Source organism: Gastrolobium bilobum, unplaced genomic scaffold (assembly GCF_033153095.1).
Source record: "Gastrolobium bilobum isolate Gb01-03AN ecotype WA unplaced genomic scaffold, APGP_CSIRO_Gbil_v1 utg70309, whole genome shotgun sequence".
NCBI lineage: Eukaryota > Viridiplantae > Streptophyta > Magnoliopsida > Fabales > Fabaceae > Gastrolobium > Gastrolobium bilobum.
This window is the reverse complement of record NW_026899421.1, coordinates 8,398-27,248: the sequence shown is the minus strand read 5'-3', so window position 1 is coordinate 27,248 and position 18,851 is coordinate 8,398. Positions and strand designations below refer to the sequence as shown.

Sequence of the window (18,851 nt, the reverse complement as noted above, 5' to 3'; positions counted from 1 at the left end):
CTTTGATCTCAATGCCATAGTCATCGCTCGAGACCAAGAATGATAATTGTTTCCGTCTAGCAAAGGAACCACCAATACTTGCGATGGATTTTCATTTGGATGAAGAAAGAAAGGATGCGCAGGATTAGTTAAAAACTCAGGAAGAACAGCTTGATTCGCCATGTTCAAGAACTCAAGAATCTGAAGCAGATATCAGAGCATGTGCTCTGATACCATCTAGAGAATGGAAGAAACGAAAAAGAAGAGGAAGAATGCAGAGAAAATTATACTTCTCATTGAATCGAATGCCTGATATTACATGCAATATTGATATATATACATCTAGCTAAAACTGAATTGTGTAACTAACTAACTTAAATTAGTTACAATCTGTTATTTCTAACAAACTCAATAGCTTAATGATGAATCACTGAGTTATTGCTTCCAATTTGTTTCTGTCATGATTCGTGGGCCTGATATATGAAGTGGATGAAACGTTGGACTTGGGCTCATGTGGTTTGGGCTTGTGAGCTGATTTATCGGGTGAGATTTTGACTTTTGTTTTCGATTTTTAGGAAATTACCTACATACAGTATGGCCACATACCACACTTTGTACTTGGATTGTTCAATTCCGCAATAAAGTATGTGACTATTAGAGACAGTGACCGTACTGCTATAGATTTAAAAATTATTTACTTAAATGACATGCAGAGAAAATATTTTTTCAAATACAACATGCACCGAGTTTGGTTTGGCCACGTGGCATGATTCCTGAGGCCTCGCTGGTAGTTATAGCAAGTATGGTGGTCAAAACAGTCAGTCTTTTTCTGCAGACGAGTAACATGTGGCATCAACAGACAGATATGCTAGTTATATTCAAGCTCAATCAGATAACTCAATGTTCACCTTATCTGTTGGTTTTTCATTCACAGTGCTTCTTATATATGTAGATGACATTGTGTTATTTGCTAATGATATGTGTTGCGCTCACGGCAAGTGCACCGGTCATACAAGTAATATAATGTTTAAGTAAGAGATTGTTCCCACGAGGATTATAGATCAAGCACTAATTCACTATTGCAACTTAAGTTGGACAATCGAAATTATATTTGGGATAGGATTTGAATTGAAATTTAAAATATTAAAACTAATTAATAGCAAGAATTAAAACAAGAATTTAAAGATTAGAATTAACTAATAGAAATTAAACGTAGCTAGGGTTTCGATTTCCTTCAATCTCTCGGTTATGTCCAAATTTCTTCTTTAAATTAATCGTCCTTAATATCAATCTAATCGATTTTTTCTAATGTAATTAGGGCTCAATCCCTTGTTACCCTAAATATTTACAATCTTGCAAGAACTCTAGTTCCCCGTTTATTCCCCAAGAAAGCAAGCATTAAATTCAAGAATCTCAAGATTAAGCAAACCCTATGTCTATCCCTAGAATCATAAAGCTTACGATGAAATTATCAGATACAGATCATGCACCAACATTCCTATTGTCATGCATTTACCTAAGATCAATATATAAGATTCAAGCTCATATAAAGCATTAAGAAAAGATAATTTCATTCATGATAAAAAGGAAAATTAACATAAAGAAGTGTTCAAAACATAATAAAGAAATTGAATTCCATATAACCCTAACTACTTAAAGATTTAGCCAGACATAGCAAGATCAAGAAAAAAAGAAAATATAAAAGCTTCCCCAAACTCCATAGTTGATTGGTGAATCTTCAATATCTCCAGTGCAAGCTTGATTTTGATCCGTCTCCGCCGCTAACGAACATGAACTAGGTGTTTCTCCGCATTCCCTCTGCCTCCGAGTACCAAGAACTCTTCAAGAATGTCAAAAAGTGATTGATTCTGACCCAAATTGTGTTTTTAATGACCAAGAATCTGTGTCCTAGATGGTTATTTTCAATGTTATTAAAACCGGCTCGGTCATTGACCCGGTCGATGTACTGGGTCAGTGGGTCACTGGTTCAACCAGTGGATCACTGGTTCAACCGCATGATCCGGTAATTATATGCAATTTTATAATTTATATTAAAAAATTATAAATATACTCAAATATCTAAAAAAATAATAAATATTTCAAATATTTTAATATAAAAAATAATAAATCACATATTATTATCCAATAAAGGATCAAATAAAAATATAATGATCGTGATATGGGGCTTTAAATTCAAAAAATGACATCTCTAACTATAAATCAAATCAAAATTTTCTGTATAATGCACAATTGAGATAATATTAGTGTTGTAGGTACATAACTTATGTAAGTCAATAAGCAAAAAAATATTCAAATATGTCTATTATGATTTTTTTTTGAAAATAAAATTGTAATTTTTTTTTAGGACCGGGCCGGGTTACCGGTTAACCGACCGGGTCACCGGTTTTCATGAAAATCGACCGGGTCGCACCGGTTCTGATGCATGGCCGGTCCGTTGCTTCAACCGGACCGGTTATATGACCGGTTTACCGGTTCCCGGGTCGACTTGGCCGGGTCGGTCCGGTTTTAATAACTATGGTTATTTCAGATGGGCCTAAGTTAGGTTTTTGGGGCGCTTAATGATGAATCAAAGTGATGATGTGGATACAACGTACACTTGATGATTCCACGTCCACACAACGTTTTGATGATAACAAAGAGGAATGATTCAAAGACAAAGCAATATCCAAAAAGCAAATGTGAAAGCATGCACCATGTCTCTAACATCAATCCAAGTCCAGAATCTCAAATGGTATACTTATTTAGGACTTAGGATAAAAATGTAAAGATGTATAGATACAAAGCATTGCATGAGCTCAAGGTCATTCATCAATCATATATTTCAAAAGCATGCATCCTTAAAAGAAAAGTCAAGACAAATGGTTTCATATGTACAATATTGGTTTGGAAGAAGTACCTATGTGATACAAACTTTTCTAGATAATTTCCATAACCAATAACATGCATAACACGTCATAAAAATCATTTGGAAAGAGTAGAAACTCAGAACTCGTACAAAAAGGCTGCTGCTATGAATTATCCGGGTATTCCACTTTGAATATCCGGATATCCAATATCCAGATATGTGCCCGACAAATATCCGGATATGTACGGATTACAACGGCTAGAAACGGCTAGTTTTCTTAGGAGGTGTCGTTATAAATACCCACATCAGCTGGGATGAACAGTACACGACCCTAGATCATTTATTGAAGCTTTATTACTCTTGCTAGCCTTTTATTGCTCATTAATTACTTACTTTGATCATTGTATACACTTGAGCTCATCTTTCCTTTGAAGTTATACATCTCTTAGTTCTTCAATTTGTTCAATCTGTACTTTGAGAGTACTTAGCCACTTCTAATCACCTCAATATTACTTCTTGATTTGAGAGGGGAGTGAACCCTATACTTGAAAGGTTACCAAATTCCTAAGTAAATTTGGAGTGAAAAATTGTGAGGTATCAAGAGCCCGAAGTCTTGAAAGATTGTAGAGGTTTGTCAAGCACCCTCAAGCTTGATAGTTAGTGAAAAGAATTGATCGAGCGGCTTCAGTCTGGACGTAGGTCACGGTGGTGGTGACCGAACCAGGATACATCTAGTTTGCAATTTCTCTAACCTTTACCTCTTTACTTTATTATTGAAATTGCATCTTTAGATAGTCTTTATTCATTCGCTTGCTTACTTTTTTAAACTTTACACTTGCTCTCACTCTTAGATTTTTCCTAATTAAATCACTTTATTGAAGAAATAGTCTTTAAAATTTCAAAGGAGGCACTTTGCGAAAAGATTTTATAAAACTCAATTCACCCCCCTCTTGAGTATTGAAGCCACTTGTCCAACACTTAAGCCTCCATTTGGGCGCTTAAGGCCCCTAGCTTATGCATGTAATTTTCACGTGGCGCGCTTAAGCGCACTCCAGTGTGCTTAAGCGCGCTCTTCGAAGCTCAACTTTTAACTTGCAGCGCGCTTAAGCCATGAGTTGGGGGCTTAAGCTTCCTGAGGCAGTGGCTATTTGCTATATTGGAATAATTGGGAGGCTTAAGCTTCGAAATGGGGGCTTAAGCCTCCTCTTTAACAACTTTATCTCTCTTGATTTTCTTTAGATAGATCCTCATATCTTCTAGTTTTGATCTCCATCTATCCAATCTTCACATTTGACTCCATTTATCATAAAATCCCTTCAAAATAGCAAATATATATATTATTTAATCCAAAATCATAAAGTTCATGTATTTTATCAATAAACCTTGGCTTTTCACATATTTAACTTGATAATTCATGTAATTTTAGTCTATAAAATAAGATAAACTAAAGGTTTATCAATATGACTGAGATTAAATGTGTCAAATGTTTTCTGGACAGCAAGTTCAAAATTAAAAACCTTGGGCAACTTCGATTTTTTCTCGGCCTTGAAGTTGCACGCTCCAAGCGTGGCATCCTTCTCAACCAACACAAGTATGCGTTAGACATTCTTTCTAATGAAGGTATGCTGGCAAAAAAACAGCGTCCACCCCAGGGAATCTTCTACAAAACTTACTCATGACAGTGGTGTTCCTCTCTCTGATCCCTCACTTTATAGAAAACTTGTTGGTTGTTTACTCTATCTTACTACCACTCGTCTTGATATTTGCTTTGCTGTACATCAGCTCGGCCAGTTTGTTTCTCGACCATGTGATACTCACCTAGTAGCAGTGAAGCGAGTTCTTAGATATTTGAAAGGGGTTCCATCTACTGGTTTATTTCTCTCCTCTCAATATGATCTTACAGTATCCGTATTTGGAGACTCGGACTGGGCTTGTTGTCCCGATACCCGAAAGTCCATCACTGGCTATTGTGTTCTTATTGGAGCATCTATTGTTTCATGGTGTTCGAAGAAACACTCCACCATTTCCCGTTCTTCTTCTGAGGCAGAATATCGAGCTCTTGCAAGCTTGACCTGTGAGCTTCAATGGTTACAATATCTTTTCAATGATCTTCACATTCCTTGGCAACGACCCGCATCAGTGTTTTGTGACAGTCGTTTTGCCATCTACTTGGCCAAAAACCCCCTACATTCCATGAACGTTCCAAGCACATTGACATTGATTGTCATGTAACACGTGAGAAACTCCAATCTACTTTACTCCATTTTCTCCATATTTCCATTTCTCTGCAACTTGCTAATGTTTTCACTAAACCATTGGCTCCATCGCTATTTTTTGGAATATTTCCAAGCTGGGTCTGCTCAGCATACACACTTCAACTTGCGGGGGAGGGGGGTGTATCACACATGAACACAAGCTCTCACGTAACAAAGCCATGCAGCAGTGAAGTTCCATTTTCAACTCGTCCTCCACGTGGCCCAACTAATCATCAAAGAAGAGAAACTGATGCAGTTAATTTGTTGAATCAATAGATAGAATTAGTTAGAATCTGTTATGAAATATTGAACTCCTTTGTTAGTTTCTGTTATCAGAACTTAGTTATTCTGAGCTTGTATATATTGACTTAAGTCTTGTATTATTTCTCATTATTGAAAGTTCAATGAAAGTTGCCAAGCTTTACAGTAAAATTGCATTTTGGAAGGTTTTGACTTTTGTTTTCGATTTTTAGGAAATTTCCTACATACAGTATGACCATACCACAGTTTGTACTTGCATTGTTCAATACCGCAATAAAGTATGTGACTATTAGAGACAGTGACCGTATTGCTATAGATTTAAAATTAATTACTGAAATGTCACGCAGTGAAAATATTTTTTCAAATACAACATGCAGCGAGTTTGGTTTGGCCACGTGGCATCAGCAGACAAATTCGCTACACCCTATAGCAAGTATAGTGTACAGTAGCCTATCATTTTGTGACATGTGGCATTTAAATTTTGGAAAATTTAACGTGAAACTTTATAAGACCATAACTTTTGACTCAAGTATCCGAATCAGGTGCTTTTTTTAATTCCACGTAACTTTTCAAAAGCTATGCGCTGGCAAAACCCAAAAGGGATTTGGTCAAAATGTTTTCTCAAAAAATGCTTTTATTTGTGTCCCGTTTGGAATATTTTATCTTTATTAATGATGTTATTTAAATTTTTACTTTCCAATACTAACAAATAATTCTCCAAGAATTTTCCAGAACAGAGATCTCGAAAAGTTACGTGAAATAAAAAAAAACACTAATATGAATACCTGAGCCAAAAGTTATGGCCTTCCAAAATTTAACGTTAAATTTTTGAAGATTCAAATGTCACGTGTCACGAAACGATATGCTACTATATTTGTTGCCACTGACAGCGAGTTTATGTTTGTCTGCCATGTGTCACTATACTCACTGCAACTGGCAGCGAGTTTGAATCCCTCAGTAAATTTTCCATGTGGCGTAATCAAACTCGCTGGCAGTTTAGCGAGTTTAGAGACATGGCATTTTGACAAATTTCTAACAGGCGTGACATTCAGGCAATTTTTTTTTAAAAAAAAGGGGCAGTACGACCACTGTCCCTGATTACTATATGTACCATAATTTTATTAATTTTTTATGTTGTATGAGATAATTTGTCTTATGTAACACACATAAAAGTGGGTGAAACCTACTAAAGAGAAGAGAAAAAAAAAAGTAAATCTCACTTACTTTTGTGTATTGCATGAGACGAAATTATCTTATGCAAGATAAGAAACATTAGGCCAATTTGAATTCTGTTTCAAAAAATAATTTTTTTAATTTTTAAAACCAAAATATAAAAAAACTCATTTGATAAGGCTTGTTTTGTAAAAAAAATAAAAATAAAAATTATAAATATTTTTTTGTTTTTAGAATCAAATTTAGAGTATATCTAAGTTGTTTTTGTTCTATGTTTTGACTTTAAACTTTCAAAACAAAAAAAAACATAGAAAACACGTATTTCATTAACTATTCTACAAAAAAATTTTAAGAACAAAAAAATTAGAATACAATCAAACACACCATATTTTCCTAATTTTATCTCTTATTCTTGTGGTTTTGGTTCTCTCAATGTCTTTGGTTTCCCAATATGAGCGATAAGACAGTGACCACTGCATTTTTTTATGCATATATATATGCGTCCGTACGAAAACCTGAGTTTTGTGGCTTTCAAATTTTCTTCTGCTTTAATAATTGAGAAAACCGAAATATCTTTTGATTCATTCCTTTCCTTTTCGGTTGAATATTGATCATCATAGAGTAAAAAGAAATTTTAGTTTCAAAATATATTTATAAAAAAAATCATTTAGAGGTTAGATGGAATGGTGCTAGGCCTTTCTTTTTTTGGATACAATGGTGGGAATCAAATGCATAATCTTATACAAACTGCCAAAAACTCTTCACCACTAGACCAACATGTCTGTAATTTCTTTTCTACCAGCTCTTCTTCATCAATTTGTATCTTGGGTCTATGAGATTTCAAGTTGATAAGACTTCGTCTGTATTTTAAACCATGTCTTTAAGCATGAGCTAACATCTTTTTGGAATGGAAAAGCTGTTAAATTGTTGAATCTCTATGATTGAATCTCTCATACCGAACCCTCTAGATTTCTGTTGTTTAAGTGTTTTAATATATTGTATCAATAGAACTTGAACATGATTGAGAAAGGAACTTGCATAAGGAAGAGATTCCAGACAGCTGAACAACAGGAGAAAGGTAAAGAGTGTGAAAATATTTTCACTGGTTGCTTTAGGAATAAGGCACCCCCTCGTTCATTGAGGTTCTGCACAAAGTAAGCGTTGTGAATAAAGTCGCCATAGGAATATGGGACTTCATATACCACTTAGCCCATGGGCTAAGGAATCAAAGTTGGCTATAAAGATACCTAAACAAGTCCAGTGGACAAGGCTTTGAGCCTAGATTACAACAAGGTTTAACAATGGATCAGTGGATCAATTCCCTTTCTTTTAACTATCGTTCTGCCATCATGTCGCCTATGTTATTCCTTGAACTTTCTCACCTTTATTTTCTGATTTTTTTTGTTTTATTTACTTATACACAACAACTATACTTTTATCCTATGACTTGTTCCTCTCTAAATTGGAAAGGACTTGAAATATATAACGACGCGAGGAATTGTTTTAAGTTAATCTGAACCTTTTGTCATAATGGGACACCATTATGATATCAAGAAATGACTGGTCAGAAGAATTCAATATTGCTAACCCATTCTTTTATTCTTTAGTTTAGCTTAAAATATCAATTAGCAATACTTTCTCGGTGGGAACGATAATCTGGGCATAATACTACCCTTTATTACTTGATGCGTACACTTGTGCAATTGGTCTTCATTCTTAGGAACGAATGTGTTTCCCTTGACTGAATAGTAAAAAGGTCAAAAAGTTATAATCTTGTGAATGAATACATTTTCCTTGATAGACAGCAAGGAGACCAACAAGTTTTTAGTGCCGTTGTCGGGGATAGTTTTTGCTAAATCACATATTTTAAGCTATATTAAAATTTTTATTTATTCTCATTACTATTTATTCATTTCACATTCATACCTTCATTTGTTCGACTATCAAATTTATTTACTGTTATTCTTTGTTCTTTCTATAGTATAGTTTATTTCATTCCTTGGCAGGAATGAAGTTTTAGAGTGGTCTAACTTGGCCATTTGAACCCAAAATAAGGGTTGGGACAACTGATGTTCCTATCCTTTTTATAGTTAGATTAATTCACTTCGACCCCTAACAAGAACGGATTTTTGAGGTGGTAAACTCTAGCCATTCATACCAAACACAAACCCTTGCAGATTTTTTTTTATAAGAGTCACTCTGGAACATTACGGGGAACAACCTATACGCACCAAAGGAACAATGTCGTTACAAAAAGGTACACCTGTCATGATTGATGAATCACGCTAGTGACGTCTCCCAGTTTCCCATTTCTCTATATGTGACAAGTGCACAATAGCTTTTCAGCCAACTGCATTATCACGCACACTCTACAGCCGATAAAGCAACTGACAACCACTCACATTACTGCTGAGTCTTGTCCCAAGCAATCACCATCATTTTTCCCCTCTCTTCGAATCAAATCTTTAGACCTTTAATACTCTTCATCATTATCTCTTCAAGTCCCAAAACGTGTTCGACAAGCCTGCTTTCTCTCACCTCAGTGAGCCAAAATTTTAAACATTTTTCTCCATTTCTCAGCATCACTTCCTTATTCCAAGCAACCACACATCCTTAACCACTCATAATAGCAGTTATCATTGATACATGTTCATCCTGTAACTGCTACCTCTTCAACCGGTTCCATTTCGGGACCTTACGCTCTTCTTTTGTGTTAATAGATCATTTCTCTACTTAACTTCAAATCTCTTCTCTATCCTTTGCATTTGAAATTTATATTTTAAAACCCTCTCCTTTGCAGCTTAATTTTACTGATAAGCTTAAAGTTCTCACCTTTTGTCCCACTAAGTTAAAAGCTTTCACCTTTCCCTTCCAATTATTTCAACCTCTATTGTTGTAACCTTGTGCTGAAAATCACAAAACAAAGTACTAATGTTGCTTTCACTAGAAACTACACATTGGCCCCCCTCAAAAGGCTGATCAAATCACCCTGTATCTTGAGAGATACATTGATTTGGGGAATACAGAAGACAAGCTGCCACCTTAGGTGCAAAAGACCCTCGCATTTCCCAAATAGAAGAGCCTTGCTACCCTTAAAACTGAGGGCCACACAAGCCATTTTGCTGAATTTTTGTATCTTGCAAAGATGACGAATGAAGAATTTGTCTTCATTCAAGAGAAGAAAATTTCTTTCTCTCTAGATTCCATTAAAAAAGTTATCTCTGTACTCATTGTCAAGAAATGCTCTAATCAACATCTGGTGAACTGTAGAGGCAATGAAGAATTTGAAAAAGAAGTACCATAAGTGATTGCGCTCACCAATGCTTCATTTACCAAAGTCACCTTGCTAAAGAGACAACTTAATCCATAGGCCAAAACTCTGGGTCCTTTTCGTCTACTCAAGGATTGACCCAAATGTTCATGAATCCTCTGTTTCTTAGAATAAATCCATACAAATCTTTTGCATTATGCAGAAGAAACCTTTCGATGCTTTTTCTCTTATACACTAGAACTTCAAAAATGAGCTCAAAGGAGCTATTTTTGTTTTCCCTACCTTGTCACAAAATTCTGCATAGATGTTGGACTGGAAACTTTTCCTAATAACAACAAGGAGTTTGTTGGTACACCTAGCAATTTATCTACTTGGGGATCCCTGAAGAGAGGCATAAACATGTCAGAGCAAACACCTGTGAAAATAGAAGCGACGTCAAGTAGCAGAAGGAAAAACATAGGTAAAATGTCCTCTTCCACTCCATCTAAAAAGTCAACATATCCCTCTATCAAGAAAGAAAAGATAGTGAAAAAATAAAGTTGAACCATCCAAGCTAATGGATAATGAAAAGAATAGGAAGTCTTCAAAAGAAACCTCTCCCAAACCAACCTGTACCTGTCAACATGCCCAACCTAGGGTTATTGCCACTAAAGCCAAAAAGAAAAAGGTGTCTGCAGCACCTACCTCAAAATCAGCCCCTGTTAAGGGAGAAAGGTCCTCGAAAAGGATCAAGAGGAAATTCAACAGCCAACTACCAGCTAGAGCAGAAGGGACAACCTCAGAAAAGCCTATTCAACTATATGAGCCAGAGGAGAATGAAGATAAAGAGCCTCTGGCAAAGAGGAGAAGAAACATAACCAAGGAACAACAAGAGGAACCTCAACAAAAGCCTTTTTAACATTCAATTTCTCCAATGTCAGAATCACTTGTTGAACCACAAGATCAATTAGAACACCTACAAAAGAGAAATAACAACAACAACAAACAGAGGAAGAAAAGAAGATCGAGGAAGAAACCAAAGAAAAAAGAAAGGCCATATCAGTAATTACTTGCTGAAGAAGAAAAGTAAAAAAAAAAACAGCCATTAGAAAGGGTAAAGTTGTTGAACCCAATCCCCCATCAACTTGGGAAAACAAACCCAGGTCCCTGTATTCCTAGAGTACAAAACTATGATTTGTCCCTCTTCCACCACTCCAATTCAGAATGTTCTCATAGCTCTTGAAAAATTATCGACCATTCCTCTGCCTACCTCAGAACCCACTCCTACACTTTCACCTTTTCTAATTCAATCAACTCCAACATATGTTGATGAACCGCAAACCACCACAAAAACCAAAATCCCACCTCAGGCATTGCCTTTAACTGCCATAAGAGAATTAGAATTGGGGACTTGGGGAAATTTGTAGGATACTAAGGAACAAATTAAAGAGTGTCGTTCCTCAATGAACTGATGTCTCTCAAGATCGGATAGACTAAATGACATCTAACATGAAGGAAACTGTTAATAACATTTCATCTTCCCTTATCAAATTTCAAGAACAGCAAAAGAAGAAGGATGAAGAACTTTTCCAAGCTATCGAAAAGGCTATGGCAAAACAAGCATAATGAGACTTTACGTGAATGATCATACTGATGTGACATTCAACCTACAAAAATAGCCATCTCAAATAAGGAAACAAAGGAAGGAATAAGAAGAAGAAGGAAAGACCAAAAAGAAGAGAAACTGTCACTATTTTTCTATCCCTTTACTTTTTTGTCTACTGTGTTTATTCCAATTTTAAGATTCCATTATTTGTTGTTTATTCACTTTGACGATTATGGAGCTTGTTGTTGTGTTTTAAGTGATTCTCTTACCTTTGTTCACCTGTTTGCATGGAAAGAAAAAACAAAAACATTTGAGCATTAAGTAGCAAGGTTGATTTAAGAGCAGAATCTTTGAAAAAGGTGAAAAAGTAAGGAAAACTTTGAATCTTAAGATTGTTGAGGTTTTGATCCGAGTGAGTTTTCAAGGTAAGGAACGAAAGGCCAAACATGTAATTTCTTTGAGAGAGCATTCCCAAGAATTTTTATCTATCGTCCCCGAACTTGTATTAATACTGTTAGTACTACAGAATCACATGGAATATTCAAAAGGACAGGGGCAATCTTTCGACTAAGCTTGAGCCAAATAGCCAGCATCCTCATCATTCCATAGTCACCCTCATCCAACCAGAACATTCATCACCATCTTCCATCATCATGATTTCCATCCATTATAGTAAGGAAAAACAAAAAACAAAACAATCAAGAACATTAACAAAGAAAAGTCCAAAGACTTTTGAGGAATGGCCAAAATAAAAAGCAGAAAAAAGAAATATATTTTCCCCAAAGGGAGAGAAGAAAGCAGTCAGAAACAAAAGTGTTCCCAAAAAATTCATAAAAAGTGTTCCCGCGAAAAAGAATAAGAGATCAGTTATTCCTGCTCTAAAGTAACCAATCTCCAAACACAACCACCCAAGCTTAAGCCCCATTACAAGCCTTAAAAGCCCCTTTGATTGAAGAGAACAAATGAATCATAGGAAAACAAAAGCAATCCAAGTTTAAGGAATCATAATTCTCCGGAACAATAAGTGAAACAGTAACCATGAGTGATTGACAAGATATGGATCAATAACCTTGCATGATTTTGGTTGAAATCTTGCTTTTCTTGTAAGATAACACAAGAATGTGTTGTTTTGAGAACTTTGTTCCTTGATATTTAACTTGTAATTGTTGCTTTGATTCTGTTCAAATTGAATAACTAGTTGCAAGAAGATTGTTCGAGGACGAGCAACAGTTAAGTTTTGGGGTATTTGATGGGACAAAATTCGTTCCCACCGCGGAACACAAGTTATTTCGCCCTCCTTTTAGTAAATTTTTGTTATAAATAATAGCTAAAGACAATAAATGTTGATTTGAAGGAGGGAACGACTTTAAACGAGAAAAGAAGGAAAAAGAAAGAAAGAAGATAAGAGTGAACTATCATTTACTTTAACTTTTTCAGATGACGGTTGTTTTTGCTTTTTACAGTCAACTCTGAAAAATCACAATAAAGCTCGCGTAGCAGAGCAAAAAATGCACACAAAAAGGACAGAAGCACGCGACAAAAACAAAGAAGGACATTGCAACATACTACAGCGCAGACAAATATGCTGGATGCGTTCACGTGTCAAAAAATCGTCCTTGGGAAAGGAAAAGAGAAGAAATAGCTCAACCCTAATCACAAACAGATCATTTGCCTCTGTTTGATTGAGAAAAGAGGATAAGTCCTCAATCCAACGGTATAGGAACAACCTGAACTAATCACAAGAATGCCATTGTCTTCTTATCCTATAAATTGATGATCAAACAAAGGCAACAATAGCAAGCTTTGGGGGATAATACCCTATTCTTTTCTCTTCCCCCTTTAAGTAAAAATCCATTTTTCTCCATTTTAGTTTTCCCCTTTGTAATGTGTTATTGAGTCTTGGTTTTTCTCTTTATTTTAAGTCTGTAATATCTTTTCTACCAACTCGTCTTCATCAATTTGTATCTTGGTTCTATGAGATTTCAAGTTGATAAAACTTCGTCTATATTTTCAGCCATGTCTTTAAGAATGAGATAACTTCTTCTTGGAATATAAAAGCTGTTAAATTATTATATCTCTGTGATTGAATCTCTTATACTGAACCATATAGATTTCTGTTGTTTAAGTATTTTAATATCTTGTATCAACGGAACTTGAACATAACTGAGAAATAAAATTTCGTAAAGAAGAGATTTCAGACAGCTGAACAAAAGGAGGAAGGTGAAGAGTGTGGAAACACTTTCATTGGTTGCCTTAGAAATAAGGGACCTCCTCATTCACCGAGGTTCTGCATAGAGTAAGCGTCGGGAATGAAGTCGCCATAGGAATATGGGACTTCGTATACCATTCAGCCCATAAGCTGAGGAATCAGAGTTAAGACTAAAGAGACTTGAACAAGTCCAGTGGACAAGGTCTTGAGCCTAGATTACATCAAGGTTTAACAATGGATCAGTGGATCTATTCCCTTTCTTTTAACTATTGTTCAACCATCATGTCACGCGTGTTATTCATTGAACGTGCTTTCCTTTATTTTTGATTATTTTGTTTTCTTTATACATACACAATAACTATACTTTTCCCTATGACTTGTCGTTCCTCCCTGAATTGGGAAGGACTTGAAATATATAATGACGCGAGGAACTATTTTAAATTTATCTGAACCTTTTTCATAACGGGACGCCAATGTGATAACTGGGAATAACTTGCCAAAACAGTTCAATAATATTAACCTATTTTTTTTATTCTTTAATGTCGCTTAAAATATCAATTAGTAATACTTTCTCCGTGGGAACAATAATGTGGGCATAATACTATCCTTTATTACTTGATGCATGTACTTGCGCAATTGGTCTTCATTCTTGGGAACGAATGTGTTTCCCTTGATTGAACAGTGAAGAGGCCAAAAAGTCATAATCTTAGGAACAAATGTGTTTTTCTTGATAGACTGCAAGAAAACCAACATCATGCTTTAAGCCCAAATGACCTTTGCATGAGAAGGTGTGTTAGAAAATAATATAAACCGTTAAAAAAACCATCACCCAACAACTTAAGCTTTTGGTTTGAATTGATTCTCTCCCTCAAGAATTTCCTTCTCTTTGTATAATATATGGTACATCAAATCCGCTATTAATTGCAGTCTATAATTAGGGGATTGTACATATTTTGTTTCCTGATATTACAATTCGGTAAACAATCTTTCCATGATTTTTTCTATCTGAAATTTTTCCAATTCCACGAGACACCTTTTTCTTCCTTCTCATTATTTGAACTCGAGATCTCTAAGAAATAATCTCCTACTACAAAAACAAATGATTATCATGAAACTAATTAACATATATTAGGAGTACATACTAATTTTTACCACTTAAATTAATAGTTGGTAGATAAGTACTTTCAACGCCCTAAAAACCAATTTTCTTGTAATGGTATATTGTATATCTATAAGTAAATTTTAAACAGAAATTTTTTTAAATTCCTTCTATATTAAATACTCACGAAACTACGCGGAAGGTTCATACTTTTGGAAGGTTTTGCCACCTTCAACTTCTATATATCATACATGAACAAAAACCAATACATGCAGAGCTAGAGAGATAGCTATTGTGACAGTCACAAAGTACACTATACTATATATCATTTTGTAGTTTCTCTACAAAAGCCATCATCATATCTATCTACACTGGCTTTGTCCTTTGCTTGTGTTACAGAGACTGAGTTACTAGCAAATGGGTTCTCACCAATTACAAGAACAAACATGGCTCCTGGAGAATGGAAACATCAAGGGGTTGAGCAAGGAGACGAAGCATGGCCGCACTGCACACAACATGTCATCATCTTCATTGCGCAAGAAATCTGACCGCACTCTTGTGTCCAAGGTTCGCTGTGCTTTGCTTAGAAACTTGCTTGTTAACTTCCAAGAGGTTATTCTTGGAACCAAGCTTTCCATTCTCTTCCCTGCCATTCCTGCTGCCATCTTTTCTCAATGCTATGGCTTTGGAAGAGTGAGTTCCTCTTATTCCTCTTATTATGTTTTGGAAGAGTGAGACTTATAAAATTGGGTTTGTTTTTTATGATGTTACTTTAGATAACTTTATCTAATATTCATCAAAACGACGTCGTTTTGGGACGAAAATCATGGTATTTTTGTAATTTTAATTTATTTCAGGGTTATAATAGTCTTTATCACTCTAATTTTTTAATTTTTCAACCCCAAAATGACGTCGTTTTGATGAACATTAAATAAAGTTATCTAAAGTAACATCGAAAACTTTTTTCTTTATAAATTTGATGGATGTTTTTAATTAAAAATCACTCTCCATTAGACGTCACGAAAGATGGGGTGAGGACAATTCTTATACATAGTTTAAAGACCGTAAAAATCAAATTTAATTCAAAAGTTTAAGTTATTGAGTGAGATTTCAAGGATAATTTTTAACATATGCATATTTGGAAAGAGAATATTTTCCAAATTCTAACTATGACATCTCAATTATAAAGGAATAACTTTTCCACTACTTCATGTTGGCCTCTTATATGTTGCAAATTTATTTGTCTATGGTCTTTTGCTAAAATATGTTATGATATGATTATATTTTTTTTATTGGAAACAGCCCTTGGTTTTTGTGTTGAGCTTAGTTGGGCTTACCCCACTTGCTGAACGTGTAAGCTTCATCACTGAGTAAGTACTTATTGCACTCTTGTTTATCTTTGCCTCATTCGTTTTCATTTCTGGGTTGATGGCTGATTCTTTTTCTATTTTCTGTGTTGGTGATTGTTAATTACTACAAATATTGCAGACAAGTTGCCTATTACACTGGTCCCACAGGTATGAACCTGCAGTTTATCAATTTTTGAGAGTTTATCACAATAAAATTATTCATTGTTAATTAATTTGAATTTGGAACATAAAATATACATCAAAATTTGCTAGACTCTTTTGACAGCCAATTGCTATAAAAATTGGTTTTTTGAGACAAACCATGTGCTATTTATGATCTTGAAATTAGTAAAATCAAAGTGTTAAAACTAGAATGAAGAAAATTTATTCTTACAAATTGTTAAAGAGTAAAATTGATTATGGTGTCATTGGAACTAAATGTTTTAAAAATTCTCAATTACAGTTGGAGGGCTTCTAAATGCAACATGTGGGAATGTTACTGAGCTTGTAATAGCAATACTTGCACTCAGTAGTAACAAAATTGCTGTGGTTAAGTATTCTCTCTTGGGTTCCATCCTTTCAAACCTTCTTCTGGTTCTTGGAACTTCTCTATTCTGTGGTGGCATTGCAAACCTTAGAGCGGAACAAAAATATGACAGAGTAAGGCCTCAAAATCCTTTCACAGTTTCATCTAATGAGTGCATATTTATAGTTCTTCATATATAGTCTTTATAGTGGAATAATGACTAATGTTAAGCATTAAATTTTCTGCATTTCTTGTTGGATATTGAATTTGCAGAGACAAGCAGATGTGAACTCACTTATGCTGCTTCTGGGATTGTTGTGCCACTTGCTTCCAATGCTGTTCAGATATGGTGCTGCCTCACCTGCTCTCACTGCAGACCCATCTCTCTACTTGTCAAGAGCTTCTAGTATTGTGATGTTGATTGCATATTTTGCTTACCTTGTTTTTCAACTATGGACACACCGGGAATTATTTGAAGCTGAAGAGGTATGCTTTCTTGATTTATGAAATGGTGAAGTTGATTTGTTATTCTAGTTTATGTCAATATCATCTTACAAGTAATATTTAACATCATGCATTGATCAGGAAGTTGGAGATGGCAACAATGCTTCAGAAGAACAAGCTGTGATTGGATTCTGGAGTGGCTTTGCTTGGCTAGTTGGGATGACTGTGTTCATTGCTTTGTTGTCTGAATACGTGGTGGATACAATTGAGGTAATTGACCTAAAAATTTTCTCTTAAAATGTTTAGACATCTATTCAAGAAAAAGCAATGAATTACATTTTTTACTATTGTAATAATACTATTGATAACAAAAAATGTCAATCTTAACAGGATGCATCAGATTCATGGGGTTTGTCTGTTAGCTTTCTCAGCATAATCTTGCTTCCAATTGTTGGCAATGCAGCTGAACATGCAGGAGCAGTCATATTTGCTTTCAAGAACAAACTGGTGAGAACATGAAGAGTGTTGTAAATTGCACACTTCATTTCATTTAACATAAATTCATATTGTCCAAGCAATAACATCAGTTCACTGAAACTAAAGTAATGCCATGACTGCAGGACATTTCATTGGGTGTTGCATTGGGTTCTGCAACTCAAATTAGCATGTTTGTGGTAAGATACTCTCACCTTTAATATGTAAACGGGTACTTTCATTTAGCTATTAATTGCTTTTTGGAGTGATGAAAGCTTATGCAATTACAATATAGGTTCCTCTATGCGTGACTGTTGCTTGGATAATGGGTGTCAAAATGGACCTCAACTTCAACCTCTTAGAGACAGGTTCTCTTGCTTTGGCAATAATAGCCACATCCTTCACTTTACAGGTACATTTAACATGATATCAACCAACAAAAACTCCATATTTTTACTTTGAATTTTCACTTAATCTCTCAATGAAATATAAGTAATATTGACAAAACCACCATCTTATTTATAGGATGGTTCTTCTCACTACATGAAAGGACTTATTCTCCTGCTATGCTACATTGTTATTGGGGCTTGCTTCTTTGTACAGAGAACACCCTTTGGTAAGTAGAATTTGTAAAACTATCCCATGGTTACATAAATACTCAAATTCTATACCATTCTTATAAACTATGAATTTTGTAATTCATGTCTAAAATTTGATCACCTTTTTTTCCCCAGACCAAGCAAATGTGACTAACATCACAGTTAAATCAGCCACTGATGCAGTTTTAAGTGCCTAGTAGGTAAATTCATGTCATGTGACACATGCAGATGTAATGATTTGTGTCATTGTGTGCATGTAATATCTCTGGAGCTAACTGTGGGAACTTGGATTGCAGGATTTTTGGCCTATTTTGGTCCCTTCCTGAGATGAAGGATGGTGGCATCCAAACTCAAATGGAGATTCAATGAATTGGTTATTTGTTCATTTCAATCATTTTGTCATATCCAGATACAAGGCAGAAGAAGTTTGCAAGTAATTTAATTGCAAGCTGTGAATAGATCTCTGCTAGTGATTTTGTGTCCAAGATTTTTAATCATATGGATGTTATATCACAGAGATTTCAAATAAATGGAAATTGTTCTTGTGAGTTTGAGTATGTTTTAGCAAGAATCTCTTTATGAGTTTGCATAATGTATTTTCCTTTTTGTGCTACTAAAGGGAAACCAAACAAATAGATGGGCTTGTGCTTAGGCCCAAAACATACTTGTTAGGTTTAAGCCCACTCTACACAATAGTAGTGGGGTTGTTCATTTGATCAAGTTGACCGGATAAACTAGAAAAACCAATCCAAATTAATTAG

At 35.0% G+C, this 18,851-nt stretch overlaps 1 protein-coding gene across 3 annotated transcripts; it reads left to right on the top strand.

Annotated features, from left to right (window-relative positions):
- The first annotated feature begins 14,983 nt into the window (after positions 1 to 14,983).
- Positions 14,984 to 18,619, top strand: LOC133290396 (vacuolar cation/proton exchanger 3-like). Of its 3 annotated transcripts, none has more exons than XM_061488467.1 (12): positions 14,984 to 15,265; positions 16,001 to 16,068; positions 16,187 to 16,215; positions 16,511 to 16,707; positions 16,847 to 17,059; positions 17,159 to 17,287; positions 17,408 to 17,524; positions 17,638 to 17,691; positions 17,787 to 17,903; positions 18,017 to 18,107; positions 18,226 to 18,290; positions 18,387 to 18,619. In XM_061488467.1, exons 1-11 carry the CDS (start codon positions 15,116 to 15,118, stop codon positions 18,285 to 18,287), a joined length of 1,227 nt encoding a protein of 408 aa, XP_061344451.1. In that variant the 5' UTR covers positions 14,984 to 15,115; the 3' UTR covers positions 18,288 to 18,290; positions 18,387 to 18,619. The 3 variants fall into 3 exon arrangements, with proteins under 3 accessions (XP_061344451.1, XP_061344450.1, XP_061344449.1); XM_061488466.1 differs by having other exon boundaries at positions 14,984 to 15,391; positions 18,226 to 18,286; XM_061488465.1 differs by having other exon boundaries at positions 14,984 to 15,391.
- Positions 18,620 to 18,851: the final 232 nt, after the last annotated feature.

What these genes read in the sequence shown, in the direction of transcription:
- LOC133290396 (XM_061488466.1), top strand. Translation starts at nt 15,116, where the DNA reads ATGGGTTCTCACCAATTACAAGAACAAACATGGCTCCTGGAGAATGGA. An exon ending in AATTATTTGAAGCTGAAGAG is followed by an intron (nt 17,060 to 17,158) that starts GTATGCTTTCTT and finishes TGCATTGATCAG; the next exon opens with GAAGTTGGAGATGGCAACAA. An exon ending in TTGCTTTCAAGAACAAACTG is followed by an intron (nt 17,525 to 17,637) that starts GTGAGAACATGA and finishes CCATGACTGCAG; the next exon opens with GACATTTCATTGGGTGTTGC.